The following is a 16,256-nucleotide window of genomic DNA, read 5'->3' on the forward strand; positions in this document are numbered from 1 at the left end:
CATAAGATGTAACGTATCAAGGTCAGATACATAATCCGACGCATATATGTATGTACTTACATCACAAAATTACATAGGTACGTTTCAAAATTCTGTGAAAGTAAATACAATTCAAATTAACCTAAGAAATTTTAACTAATCTAATTATTAATATCATTCAAAACTAAAACTCATAACATACAAGAGAATATGAACATTCAGGTACAAATATACTAAATACTAGGATGTAAACCAAAATGTACATTATTTAAATAAACCGGTCATGGGTATAATAATTATTATGAATAAAGAGATTATTATAACAATATACCGTCACAATTCTTATATCACTTAATATCCCTGTAGGGCAGTGATTTAACTCTACTAAATGTAGAGTTAAATCAACTACTTTTCGTTCGAAATATTTCAATCCAACATACCTATCGCAGTCTCTCAAACTGCAATAATTTGGTGTATTATCAGTATTTCTTCGGTGAGAAAGAGACATAAATAAAAATTGACAAATACTTGTTGTTTTAATTCGAATTATAACTATTACGGGCTTAAGTCCATGCGGTAGACCTCAACGACACGACGACAAATATTCGTATAATAGAATTAATTATAAACATTACAATTTTATAATGAGTTAATGACGTAAAGTGTACGTCATAACGGTAATGGATGAGGTGCTGAGTTGAGCGGCTGTAAGACTTACAAGTTATCCGCTACGGGGGAAGTCAGCTGGCGAGGGTCGACTCAAACACTTTCGCTCTCAGTATTACCGCTGAGTACGCATGTGGTTACACGTTTTTAGGGATCCTCAACATTAATAAAAAAGCCTTTGCAAACTTTAGCGTGAATACATTTCTTATACGGGTTGTGATATATTATGTTGATTATAGATTTATTATAGAAAAAATCAACATTCGTACTTTACTGTAGTAGTTTAGAGATTATTATAATAAATACATTTAATAACTAGTGGTTCCATAAAACATGCTAACTAGTGAGAAGTGCTTAATTTTAATTGGATTAACTGCAATACAAATTTTTGGTGAGTTGATATAAATAATATATATATACAAGAAAAATTTGTAATTCCGATTTTATTAAATTATTATATTTGTACTGTACTATTTTCATCTGGAATATATAATAATAAATATTTAAAATATGTTCCTTGCAAACCAAAACTAAATAAAAATTTAATTGAATGAAATTCAAGATTTTTAAATAAAGATAATACACATACCGACATAAGATTACCGATTAATTTCAATAAATAAAAATTAAGCGTATTGAATATTTCACAATAGATGTTCACTATTTTAATATAAATTTGTATATGCATAAATATATATCTAAATTTTAATATTAAATTACCACCATCGACATAATAATAAAAATTAGCATTCACAAATCTGGCAAATATTGATAGCGTATCTATCTACATAAGATTTGATCCGGCACTTCAAGGCCACGTCTCAAAGTATTTTCTTAGAATATAATTATGAATATAATGAAACAAAAAATATGTCATTACCTTGATTTTATTATTACCAGACAGTATTACTGGATACCTACATAAAAAAAAAATATTTTTTGTTTTCAGAATTATAAATCTCTGCCTGGAAATATATTATGTTAGATACAAAATTATTGTATTTATTATGACGTGTGCTGTTAACACCCTTTATAATGTGTACTAGACTAAAATTTTATTTTAAAGATTTTAAATCCCGCACTTTTGATTTTAAATCCTAACAGACATTTAGTCGTGAATAGGTAAAATACAAACAAATAGTCCCACTGAAAGACAAATACACTATCGCGATTTTAATATTTGTATAGATTGGTATGAATTTATGCTTGTTATTGAGGTACAAATTGTATTATTTACTGTACAAAGCAATCTCTGAAGCTAGATGTTATGCTATCAAGCCTAGTAAGTTTATTTTATAGATGTTATGCTATAACATCTATATAATATTTTATAATATATATTTTTTAATACTAAATATTAACTAGAAGAAAGGTAAATAACTACAATGAACAAAAAATATAAGGACTATAATGCATAATTAGGGTAGTCAGAGACATTGTCAACTGTCGACGTTGTATTGAATATACAACGTCGTATACTCAACATTATTTCGGCAGCAAACCTGCTGTGGTTTCTTGCATTGTATTTTTTGGTGTTAGCCACATTCAAAGTAAACCTCTATTCTACGATGCTCTCACTCACGAATCTACTTAGTATTATAAACATGTCAAGAACAAGACAAGACAGTAATCCTTGATGTTTTAACACAAGATGGTTGACGACACGATGTAATTTGACTTCACTTAAAAAAAATATTATTAGAAAAAAACTAATATTTCAAGAAAACCATCTTGAGCCAGGTAAGAAAGAACATGAGGAGTTTTAAAACGATTTTTAAAGTACTAAGCTTTAAGTAATATGCCCACAATATGCATAATTTGAATTAAAACATAAAAAAATTATTGTTATTTATTTTATTTCTAGTTTTTCTTTCGTAGTTAAGTAACAATTGCTATTTCTTTATAATAATTAATAATAAACAAGATTTCATTTAAAACATAGTCTTTTGCGTTTGCACTATATTTAAGGCAACTTAATCTATTTAAATAGAAGTTATTGGGATCTATCGAGAAATTGATCAGCATATTAAGATAACCTACCGCATATCCTCTTTGACTCTTAATAAATATTATGCAACTTTATACAATTAATTACATAACATTTGTCGGAGCTATTGAAATGCTAACGAACAAATAGACGACTCATGTTATTTTTTAATGTTAATGATTTATTTACGACAATATTAAAATTATTTAGTCTTACTATAATTATCATTAATAGGTTTATTTCATAGGTACCCAATAAATACGTAATGACTACCTATAACTGCTAATGACTTAAATGAATTGCAATCAATAACCAACGAGGCACGCGGTTAGTCTCCAAGACAATCGCAACAATAGAATACCTATAAACATTTTTTTATACAGTGATTATTTATTTCATATCACTTTATGTAATCTTAATATATTTACTCCTTTACATTTATTCGCAACTGTCGTGAGTCATTAAAAATACTAATACATTTATATAATTTACTTCATAAAACAAAAACGAATAAATCAATTAAAAAAACAAAATAAAATATACTACTAAAGCAAGAATCACTGAACAAATAACCACTATCTACTATATTTATGATTACAGGTCACCATCCAACCAATTCTTAGCCAGGGCTTATTTTAATGTAGTTAAGTTTTTAAAAAAAGATCTACTTTTTTTTTAATGACAACATTATTCAAATAGTCTTCAGAAGTAGTATTTTCCTGTAATTAGAGATGCAATGAGCAAATTTAGAGAACACTTTGTTGTTTATCAAAAAAGGAGTACTGAGTAGTCTAACTTCGATTGGGCTATTTTTTTTTAGCAGAACAATGTCTGGAATTATACATACATACGTTTTACTTCCAGAGACAATGGATGTTTTAAAGTTCTAGCATGATAACTATTTTTGTTGCTTCTGTACTTAACTGGAGAAATTTCATGAACTTCCCTTGATAGTCTCAATCTTATTTATGTAGATAGCATAATGTGAATAGTACCTTTCTTGACCTTAACACTGAAAAACTAAGAACACGAACTTCTAATAAGTCCCATTGCATTATCAGCTTTTTTAGATGGGTATTTAAACAATATGCCACATAATAATATGTCACTTTGTTGTCTAGAACCAACCCCAAGACTGGAACCATGCTCACTCGCTTTAGTACGATATTTATGAGTAAATAATTGTTATCGATAATTATCGCTTATGACTGAAACTTATCTGAACTACCTATTATCACAGAACAAGAGACCCCTTGATGTTTCACAACTCGCACTTGACCTAAATTCACAAAAACTAATGACGCATTATTCAGCCTTAACTATTTTTACAGCTAAAAATATTTTAGCAATTACTAAATTTGCATGTACTGTCGTAAATTTTATACGACATTGTTTTTTCTTTAACTTTATAATAAGTAAAATAATTAATAAGTACTGTATTAAAAACTATTATTTTAACCTATAAGTAATATTTGTATAAGTATTCTGGTATACTGCTTTTTATTTCGAAAAATTCCCATACAAAAAATAAATATTTTACAACGAATTGTAAATAATTTTATTATCAAAAATTCTCTTGAACGCAACATTATACACAATCAATAACTGTAAACATAACTACTTATGCTGCATAATTATGTAATGTTGCGGTAAGTTTGTTTTGTACTTTCCTCATCCGCATTTGAAATGTTATACGTTACAATAAATGTGGAACACCTGCACTAAGTGGAATAATGTAATATTTTATAAATATTCATTTTGTTATTGATTTGATTATGCATTTCACGTAAATATGCTATGAAATTTTGTAATTATTTATTAAATAGGAAATACCTAGACATTTCCTATTTAAACATACTTATAAATATTTGTTGCATTAATTTCTCTTATTTAAAGCGATTGTAGTTATGTAGATAAAATCCTAAATAAGTGTTACCTATTTAATATTTATGGGTCAACCCACAAAAAAATACTTCAACGTTGAAAACAAATACAGTATGCAATTAAACCAAATCGTTTCATTCAACAATGTTTAATAATAAAATACCGCTAGTTTTTTTACACACTAATCAAAGTATCTTTATAAATGTTACTCGTCCCTCATATTTATTTTACTACAAAAAATGTATACGTAATATATATTGATCGTATGTTGTTAAATTAGTTTAGTATTTAAAGCACTTCAAATGTTGAAGTGTTGACACGAGTTAACATCCTCGAAGTTGCATGTCGGCGACGCGCTCACAACGTTTGCACTTCCGAACCCAGATCTCGTCGCGGACTTGTGTCGCGCCCGACTCGACCGACATTCGTATTGCATAATACATTCTCTCATGCGGTTACGCTTCTGCATAACACGAAATATTCATCGCTTCTCGTTTCGTGTATCCGATTATAGGATTTTCTTGTTATGCAAACAGTCAAGTTCGCGGAATAATGCGGTTACAACTTTTATGGAGTAAATTATATTATTTGTAGGACAAAGCCGGTTATAAAAGAGGACGATCTCAATTTGGTTAATGCCCACATGGTAGATACGGAAATGCCAGTTGGCTGCTTTTGAATCTAATGTTCACACGTTATCTTTCTAGAATTCTGCGCCTTTCTTTCACTGATAATAAGTAATTTGCAACAAATGTGATTTACTTTTAAACGGGAATATTAAACCAAACTAAAAACAAGCAAACATTATGACCAATGCCGTGTTACAGGCTAATCAAGCTCTGCGTTTATCATAACGCCGACAGTCGGAAAGATATTTAAAATTTTTCTATTAAGTAATTGCTTTTTTTTTATAGAATTAATATCTTATTAAATTGTACTATTCATTGTATACTTAATATATAAGTTGTATACTTATCGCTATGTTAGAGTATATCCAAACTATTAGTTACTAAATTTTATAATACCTATATACTAATCAAATACCGGAGGTTGACGAAGGATGAGGCAAGTATGACCTTCGAACAAAGGTGGATGAGTTGTTTCACAATGTCCGATATGTCACGATCGATGGAAATTACGAAAGCCATTCATTATACCATTATTATAGCCCATAGTTATTACTTTGGTACTAACAACCACAGGCGTCGATGCGTGTAACACATTTTCGTAATATATTCATCAACAAGTAGAATTTATTAACTTTTTACTGTACAAAACTTGTTTATTGCAGAAGTAGAAATATATTTAATAAAATTTTGATTTGTATGTGAAGTTGTTATACCTAAATCTTCTTTCATCTAGGCATAAACTATAATAGCTTTGTTATTAATCAGAGTAATTTTCAAGTGATTAGATAGAGTATTTACATTACCCAGTATGGGAGTAACATCATAGTCATAAGAATTGGTAAGGCATCAAATCATAACCACGTTATATCTATCAGTTCAACATCTTGCAAACCTGAGTAAATATAAATAATTACTTAGTAAAGACTTGTGGTTGACTTAACCACTAATTATTTAATTACAATACAATAAAAGTAGGTACTTCTGTATTATTACTGTCATTAAATAAACGGGAAATCTAGCATGCCAGACCTTTTCTTCATTAGAATAGCTATTGCTAATTACATTATTATTAACGTTTTGTACTTATGTCTATGCGGTTTTTTATATGGCAATTATCAACCGCTATCGTCAATCAAGATATTGAATTTTTACCCAAATTATTGTAAAATTAAATAATTGATTGATTAATTTGATTTATAAATGATGTAATAGCGATAAACTAGATAATAGTGGAAACGATTATAGCATAGAAAATAAAGTGAATCAATGAACAGTGAAAGTGTGACCTGCCTGTGATTCATTTGTATGCGTCCAAGACATTTAACCTCGCATTGCCATGTTAACCTGCAACTGACGGCTCATGTTATATTTGTTACTACACGCATACAACGTGAACTTGTTACTACAAACGTGTCACTATCTTTGTCTTCGTAAACTATAACCTTATCTAATCTTCAATTTCAAAGGTATTGACCCAATAGGTCACGACAATTTGTATACTAATCTTACTGTAATCTTCAGATACTCATTGAAAGTACGCACTCCAGGCAGAGACGAACAAAACATACGGTATATTACACCATATTATATATTATATTCTTATAAAAGACTATAAGGAGTGATTCTGTGCATGCCTTCAATTAACTATTTATTGTTATAAATATGAGTATAATGATAGACAATTGCTTTTTTTTTTATTAGACTAAATCGTTCGGTATACAAAAATATATAATAAAATCTTAATAGCAAATACACTGTAAATATGAAGTATAAAACTATTTGGCCAGTACGTCAGCAACAGTAATGTTCCATGGGGATCTAAACTGCATTTGCGTTTACGGGAGACCCTGTTATCATTTGCTGACTCTTTTAAACTACGTTATATGTATGTCATTTAGATAAATTGCAGCATGCAACACAAAATGCAAAAAGGTAAAAAGTAATTAAATACAGTACAGTATTATGAAACCCCATAGGTACATAAAACAACATGTCAGTAGGCTGTCTCAATTCACCAGTACTTATCTAGATACCCACATATAAATGTTTAAACCTATGTAAGTACATATCAAGAGTTTACGCTCTAACTATTTTAAACAATTACGCACATTACTTTATTGCCGTACATATCAAAGCCTATGAAGAAAATGTATACAATCTCCTGAAGTAATTCGTATATTATTACTAAATGTGTACCTATTGCCAAAATATATTTAGAACTTCTATTTTAATATCAGTAAATGTCGACATGACTTCTATGTTGATCAATGACGATCACCCTATGCTTAGAGAATATTCTTAGAACGACAATACTTGTATTATATGTAAGTAGACAAGTTCTTCCGCGGGTTTGGAGTGCCATCTGCATCTGCACTCGCTTCTTATAGTCCGGTGAAACTCTAAAAGCCAGCTGCGGCCAAACAGTATTAGAGTAGTCCGAAAAAAAAGTATGTACTTAAGTTGTTATATATAATTTAGTATAGTGTACTCATTTCCTCCGTACCAATACATGATTCGAATCAAATACACCAGTAATCATCATTTTACCATATTCATAATCATCATCATATTCATAATAGATTTCATGAAAACTTTATATGGAAAAAGATGTAATAACATTGATAGATCTCATTCTAATTATCTCACCTCATCGATAATAATCAGGTGACATATCCTTAGTTTGAATAACTAAGGATATGTTACGACTGCGTGGTAGCAATGCCTACATTGTTGTAATATACAACAATGCATTCATTGCTGCTCTGATTGCTGATGTGATGGGTAAGTTAGTCAATAACTTGTCTAATATAAGCATTTAAGTATTATCCTAACTTGTTCCTCAGAATTAAAAAAGCACTATTGGTATTTGGATAAATGTAGTACGGAGATCATGTGATTTCCCTTCATGTGATTTTTGCTCTTATATATAATACCAGCCTGCTTTAGGTATTTTGCATTTATTTTAATTATTTGCATATAATCTTTGCGAATACAATAAAACGTCCAAATTTATATTTATTTATATATTACCACTGTACGCCTCTAAATTGGACAAATATTTTATACTATTTAAATTATAATATCCTGGTAAATATTTTCAATTTTAATTTAGAATCATTTTGCTACAAAATGTCTATCAATCACTTAACCAATAATGTATATACAAAAGTAGTTTTACTAATAGCTGGGGAGTAGACATTTATTTAAAAAAAATCGAATATCGCTCCGTCAATACCTACTTAAAACAACTTTAGAGAGATGACGTGTTTTAAACTGAATACATTGAATGAAAGGTCACTCTGGAGTTCACATCTGACAAAAAACATTTCTAATAATTGATAAATATTCTTCTCTATCTCGAGGATACGAAGCATAATTTAGTATTACTAATGTAGTTTCGCATATTTATATATTTTGGGTATATGCTAAATATATATATGAACATACAGGAATGAAATTTTATACGAAAATATGTAATTTATTTTAATTAGTTATTTGGTAGGTGACTATACGCGTCACCTACAAAATAACTAATTTATATAACAGAATAATTATTTGTAAGTTAGATTTCTGCATTTGACGTACATAATTAAAATATTTTTTTTTTTAAATAGTAACTTTGCATAATGCAATAAAAAAATCATAAAAAAAAACAAAGGGTATGAAAATGGTAAGTTTATAAAGACTATATTGGTTTAGATTTGGACCAAATAGTGAAATGATGACGAGTGAAAAAAAGAAAAATAAATATACTAGTAAATGAATAAATAAATGTATTAGTACCGATAGACTATCTAGATACATTAGTTTTTATTTTTACTTGAGGAAATATTCAAAAGTTATTGTATGTTGTAAAATATATGTATCTGTTTATACATATATTTTACTTACATATATCTATACATGTAAATAAAATTGGAGTATCTGTTTGTAATATTGAAATATTTTTTACCATTTTTGTCTGTCTGTCTGTTTGTTCCGGGTAATCTTTGAAATGGCTGGACCGATTTTGTCGGGACTTTTTTTTTTCCCGTCACGTTAAAATAAAAGTTAAATTCCACGGGTAAGTCACGGGAACAGCTAGTTGTCAATAAAATAATACAAGAGTTATATACAAGTGTGTGCGAATAGAAATATATATTTAATTTCATTGCTTTACAGTATCGGATAGTCAGGAGCAAGCTAAACCAGTCAGTGAAAAGAAACCACAATCGGTACAAGATCTATTCAACACGACTTCATGCATTCGACCGCCCTACAAATGTCCTCATCCAAAGATGCAATTTTATCTATACACAAGGTACTTATAGAAACTTGTATATTCGAAAAATATTATATTATTAACATGTTATAGTTATGATCATATGTACAATTTATGTAATAAGATAAATTAATATAGATAGGAGTTTCATCGCTACAGCAGATATGAGAGAGTAATACATTACTACTACACAGTCGACATGTCGTTCTTATTCATATACCTATGCAGTAGTCATCTCTACTCATGATTGATACATTTATTCGTCAGTTTCCTGAGAGTTCTGATAATACATTCAAAAGCTCTTCTGAGATAGTAAGATCTTATTCCCTAGATGTATTTTAAATTCAATAGGTCTTTTGTTTAGATTTCATATAAATACAAAAATGTTTTCAAAGTATTTGCGGTAATGAACAAGCAAGTATTACAAAATTTTAATTTTTAAAGCAAATAGCTTTAGTGAATTAATGTAATGAGTACATTAATCTACTAAAGCTATTTAAAAATTCCTACGAGTAATGATATTGGCAAAGAATCATTGAAGATCATAACGAATGTCTATCTCCTACATTTTAAAAGTATAAATGTGTACAATATTCATCATGTTTTATTTACAGGAAAACACAAGAGAAAGGAGAGTTATTAAATACATTGGATAATGACTCTCTTACATATTCAAAATTTAACCCAAGGCATCCTACAAAAGTGGTTGTTCACGGATTTGGAGGTGGCAGGAACCTGTCTCCGAGTACAGATATGAGAAATGCCTACTTCTCCAAAGGGAACTATAATATTATTATAGTTGATTATGGGTCTCTTGTAAAAGAGCCGTGTTTGGGTCAGGTATTTCACAATTTGATAATTTATTTACAAATTGTTATCTATGTCAAATATCTGGATTTCAACCTCTGTTCTAGTGCATCAAATACCCAAAACTTTTCAAACCTAATATTTATAATTTGATAAATTAGATTTCACTTTCATGAATAAGTCCATGATTTCATCATCATCATCATTTGATTTGTGTTTTTAACCCGAGTGATAATACAAATTCTTTTTTTTTACAAACATGAGAGATCAAAGAAAGTTGATTCTTATGGTCCAATGATTTATTCTGAACTCACTCTCATAAGTATAGGAGACAATAAGCGAAAACTTATCCAAGTGTATCTAAAAACTATATCATTATTATCTATAAAATGGTGAAACTATATACAGATTAAGTTGTCATCAACTTATAATCATTATAATTTTTGTACATGTCAACTTAAATATATTCGATTTACTTTACAAAAATATTAAGATATTGGAGATTTATATATATGTATATAATCTATATATCTCTCCATCTATAGAGATACATATATATACTAGATTCTCCACGAGCATAATTATCAATTTACATCACTTTTAACAGAACTTTGAAGTTTCAAATTCAATAATAGCTATATACAATTATTAGGAAAAATTCTCTTATATTTGCATTCATAGATTAGAAACAACGTACGTAACGTATTGATGCAAATACGAATACATATATTTTAATTTACTGATATGGTCAATTACTGTAATAAATGAATAACCCTTTAACATTTAACACTAAAGACATTTAAGAGCTATCTCGACCCACGGTAAACAAAGCTTAAGTTGTGGGTACTAGACAAATGATATATATGCTTAATTTTTTTTGTAAATACATACATAATATACGTAGAAAATACCCAGACCGATATAAACAATCATACTTACGAATACAAACGTTTGTACCGTGCATAGAATCGAACCCTCAACAATCGGAAGAAAAGCGGTGTCCTATACCGCTGGATCACCGACATCGTCATTGGGTAATAACGTCTCAATACAAAACAAAATTATTATAATAATACTATGATGTTTCTTTTAATTATATCAGATTGATTGGGCACCGCGGTTTGCGGGCCTCTGCATTGCACAAATGGTAGAGTATCTTCAGTATCACCCGGTAAAACCTGTACGCCCGGAGAAGATCCACACCATCGGGTATAGCGTCGGAGCGCATATATTGGGCCTCGTAGCTAATTACATTAGTGATGGAAAACTTGGGAGGATTACCGGTACGTGCTAAATTATTATACATTGATTGCATTAATAAATATTTACTTCGAACACAGGCAGACTTACATTACAATGCTATTATTAGATTTTGAGATTAGATAACTGATAAAAATACATAAATGCATTTTTATTCATTACATTACATACAATACATAGAAAACACCCGTACAAATATTTGTATCTTGCAAAGAATAAAACTCGCCAGTACTAGAAAAAGGGGTCTACTAAATCTCTGCACCACCGAAACCGCCTATAATTACTAATAATTTGTATGTATTATTGGTCTGTGTATTTGGTTGGTTATCATTACATAGTATAAAATAAAGTCGCTGTCGCTGTCAATACCTATGTGTGGTTAAATCTTTAAAACTACGCAACGGATTTTGAAGCCTTTCTTTAGATAATAGAGGAAGGTTTATATGTATAATACAAGTACACCCATACATAGCCGTACATTATAAGTACTTTTCTACATTAGAAAATATAAATATGAAATTACTGTAGTGATTTACTACAGAACTAGTTGTATTCTTATTAATGAACTATCGATTTTGAATTCGTCATTTTAAATTAACAGATTGAAATTCCTTGTACATATTGTAATATACTGAACTAATTTATGTAATTGATTTTAAATGTATTCTATTATGGCGGAAAAATTACTGATGAGTCCCTATTTCGGAATCTGATAAATTTCGTAATAAATTAAAGTAAGTATTTATTCGAGGTTGCGTTCGACTAGTTTTTCAGGTTTATTTCGCAGTCGGTTGTCATTAACTCTTTCATTATACACAAACCATATCCCTGTTACTTAAACTTCGTTTACGGTGGTATTTATGTTCAAAGATGTATATCACATTGCTATCGTCGTAATATATTTTTTATATAAAATGGGTACAAGAAAATTATTGGTCAGTAAAACTGACTTTTAATATTTCATTAGTGCAAAAATATGTATATCTGGTTCAATCGAATACATTATAACAGTAGACTAACAACAAATTGTTACATTTCAGGTCTCGACCCAACAATTTTTTTCTACATGGGCAACAATAGATCCCGAGACTTGGATCACACCGATGCTTTATTTGTCGACATCCTGCATACAGGTGCAGGAATACTTGGTCAATGGGGTCCAAATGGACATGCTGATTTTTATGTTAATGGTGGTTCTAGTCAACCAGGGTGTGCTCATGACACGATATTTCGTAAGTATCCATTAAGACAGGTTTTTGCAGCATAGAGTTTAAACTTCTTTGAACCTTATATTATAATAAAATATGGAGTATTGTCATACATGAAACTGTTTATGATATTCTATTTATGGGGAGAGGATAGCTAATAAATTTAAGTAACTGTATCTAACGGACTCACTTTAATTATTCGGACACAAATTAAGAAACACATGTTTGGTTAGTTAATAAATAAAACATTTTTCAACACAAAGTACTAATATTATTAGAAACAACAGTACGAAAGCAACTTAATTTTTATTAGGTTATGTTATTAGTTTACATTGTACTTTACGCCCTCTTCCGTTTTTCATCTACACTAATATACAGTTCGCAAGAATTCCATCTCCACTGAATAAGTAAGTAACCTTGCGAAATACTCAGTCATTCTGCACTTTTAATACTTGCCATTAAAAACTAGATGGCGTTAGTGAAAGGGCAAAGTCTGCCACAGTATTATTAGACTATTTTGGAATGTATTCACTTCAACATTAGGATAATTGCTAATCATAAATATATGTATAAATTTCATACTTTTAGTCAAATAATCAGAATGGAAACAACATACTGTTACTGAACTGAGGATAACCTGAGAAGTCCTGGAATTCTCATAATATTGAATTTCTGACTTTATGTATTAAAAATAATAACTAATTATTTTTTATTACCACTTTCAGAGACATTATCATGTGATCACACAAAAGTAACGCCATATTTCATAGAGTCGATAAACAGTAAAGAAGGTTTCTGGGCGGGACCTTGCTCCAGTCTATTCTCTTATTTAATAGGTTGGTGTGAGCCTAAAGATTCAGAATATGTTCTAATGGGTGAACATGTTACACACAGGTATGCATCATTATTAGCCTAATTATAAAAATAACAGTACCTAACATATATAGTTGTACCTATTCCCACTAGTAGTGCAGAAGTGTAAAAATGAGAAACTGAATAAGTATCATTAATATCATAATATGTAAGTCAAAATATTCTTTTTAAATGTATACTTACTACTACTATATTTAGTTAATAGTTTTTGGGTAATTTGAGAGATATGTAATAACTAATTAAGGTAAAAAATGTTTGCAAGTATTTACGTTAAGAGTTATTAGTTAATTGCCTTGGTGGTTTCGCGGTTTAGCATACCGCCTTACCTCTAATGGTCGCGGGTTCGATTCCTTGCACGGTACAAATATTTGTATCCCTGGGTATGACTGTTGGTATCGGTCTGTTTGTGTGTTTTCTTTGTATATTATGTATGTGTTTAAAAAAAGTATCTATATATTTATATCAGTTGTCTAGTATCCATTACACAAGCTCTGTTTAGCTTGGGATTAGATGACGCTGTGTGAATTGTCCAGAACTATGATTATTAGCGACCGGACCCACCATCACACAAATACATTAAAAATCTTTGAATTTCTTGGCTTTTTTATAATTTAATATACTCGTGTTGTACATATATTCTACATTATACATTATCTGAAATAATTTTATTTCTAACAGCTTTAAATTTAATTTAGATTAAAAGACCTGAACATACAAAAAGCGATGGCTATATTTTATACTATGTGACCAATTATTAACGCTCTTATAACAATATTTCGAGGTTAGTATTTTCAAATTGACACTTCCATTAACATTTAACTAAAATTATTTTCAGAGCGCGGGGCGTATACTACGTAACAACAAATGCTAGGCCGCCATATGCCAGAGGATTTCCAGGCAAAAGTAGACGTCTACGATCAATCACTGGACCATACAGCTAGTACATATTCATAAAATAGATTAAATTATTGCTAAACTTAAATTGTTCTGTTTTTTTATCGTTTGATATTTAATAGTATTTATGTAAAAATTAAGTTCTTCGGTTCCTTCTTCTTCCGATTCTTATCTTCTTCTGGTTCCATCAATTTACAATTTTTAGCTATAATCCTCCGGTACTAAATCGTCTGGTGACAATAATACCGTTAGCATAGCAATTATATTGCCAGTCTATTTTTGTACTCTGTAGCTACTTTTATATACATTAATGATAATGCGAAGAGTACCTATAGAGAGAACCTAGTACTATTTCTTATTCAAAACTCCTCTCAAACTCGGTCTCAAATATAACTATAATCTTTTAAAATATAGATGCCATTGCCTAAATAAATTAAGATAGGTTATTATATTGATAAAAATCACATTCTAGACTCAAGCCAGAATAATTTTAGAGTTAGATAATTACATTTTAGTTAGTATTAGAATACTTGTTATATTTTAATATACATCGCGGGCTTAATAATGACCTGCATTAACACTGAATATTGATTTTTATGTTAAAAATTTAAAATGGTAATAGACTTTTTTTAGATAATGCAGATTTTATTATTCAGTTTGCGATATGTGTGTGCAATGTAGTCTACATAAGTAGCTATAAAAGATGTTTGGTGGTTATGGTCATGTATCCTAATAAGATAATTGTTAGCTTGCTAATTTATTGTACCTAATATTAACAAATCCCTCGTTTCATCTACTATCGATAATTCAATAATATTTATCACGTGATTAGTTGTATATATAGATTTTAATTACATTACTGATTTGTTTATATGATGTACCCATTATTATTTTATATATATATATATCAGTAATTTTTATGTAAAATTTTTTAACCGTCATCAATCGGCACTAAATTGTCTAAAAACCGAAAGGAGACGTGACGAATGCATGACAAAAATGTTGGTCTCTTGCATTCTACAATTCAGAAATATAGTAAAACTATTTATATATACATATTATTAGAGTTTTAATTTACCCGTACTTAGTTGGCGACGATAATCCAATATTTTATAATTTATTACACCTAGCCGAAATATTTTGTGATATTACTGTAAAATATAAGTACTGTAAGTAAGTACTGTAAAGTAAAATAAAGTAAAAGTTTACATGTGTTTTAATTGTATTACATAAGTATGTAATATTTGAACCTACGATTTACCTTTATTCACAAGGTTGTGAGAATAGTTGGACCCATAAGAGTTCAACTCAATAATGGTAAAGTGTTGTATATTTATATTATAGTATTAAAAAATGAAACGATATATAAATTTTCAAACATATATTAGGGAAGATAATGTCATCATTTTGAATACAATTTTATAACTTTTTTTTAATAACTTGACATCCAGAATTTTAAACACTAACATTAAGAAACAATTTATTTCATACATAGGTATACACGATATTGATTAAATATTTAAAATCAAATTAGAACAATATTATTCTCAACACAAGTTTATTATGTTAATTGGAAATAAGACTATAATTAATTCTATTAAATTGAGCACAGAACAACTTTTTTTTCATTACTAAGATATTATTAGCAAAGAAAAATATTAGATAAAGATAAAATATTTTGAAGAAAGTATTAATAACAAATACAATAATTAATATTATGACTACATCGTAGACTAGATATCAAAATTTTAATAATTTGTTAAAAACACAACAGTAACAAATTTTTAATTTTGTGCAAAATTATATAA

General features: G+C 29.0%; 1 protein-coding gene across 1 annotated transcript; it reads left to right on the plus strand.

Annotated features, from left to right (window-relative positions):
• The first annotated feature begins 174 nt into the window (after nt 1–174).
• LOC131841965 (pancreatic lipase-related protein 2-like) lies at nt 175–15,350 on the plus strand. The gene is made up of 7 exons (XM_059190382.1): nt 175–1,036; nt 9,307–9,445; nt 10,021–10,246; nt 11,316–11,496; nt 12,514–12,705; nt 13,407–13,575; nt 14,390–15,350. Exons 1-7 carry the CDS (start codon nt 979–981, stop codon nt 14,493–14,495), a joined length of 1,071 nt encoding a protein of 356 aa, XP_059046365.1. The 5' UTR covers nt 175–978; the 3' UTR covers nt 14,496–15,350.
• Nucleotides 15,351–16,256: the final 906 nt, after the last annotated feature.

This window comes from Achroia grisella, unplaced genomic scaffold (genome assembly GCF_030625045.1).
Source record: "Achroia grisella isolate CSIRO2021 unplaced genomic scaffold, CSIRO_AGI_Agris_v1 utg204, whole genome shotgun sequence".
NCBI classification, from domain to species: domain Eukaryota; kingdom Metazoa; phylum Arthropoda; class Insecta; order Lepidoptera; family Pyralidae; genus Achroia; species Achroia grisella.

Coding starts and splice junctions, on each gene's coding strand:
- LOC131841965 (XM_059190382.1), top strand. CDS start 979: ATGCTAACTAGTGAGAAGTGCTTAATTTTAATTGGATTAACTGCAATA. Junction 9,446..10,020: donor CAATTTTATCTATACACAAG/GTACTTATAGAA, acceptor TTTTATTTACAG/GAAAACACAAGAGAAAGGAG. Junction 13,576..14,389: donor GGTGAACATGTTACACACAG/GTATGCATCATT, acceptor AATTATTTTCAG/AGCGCGGGGCGTATACTACG.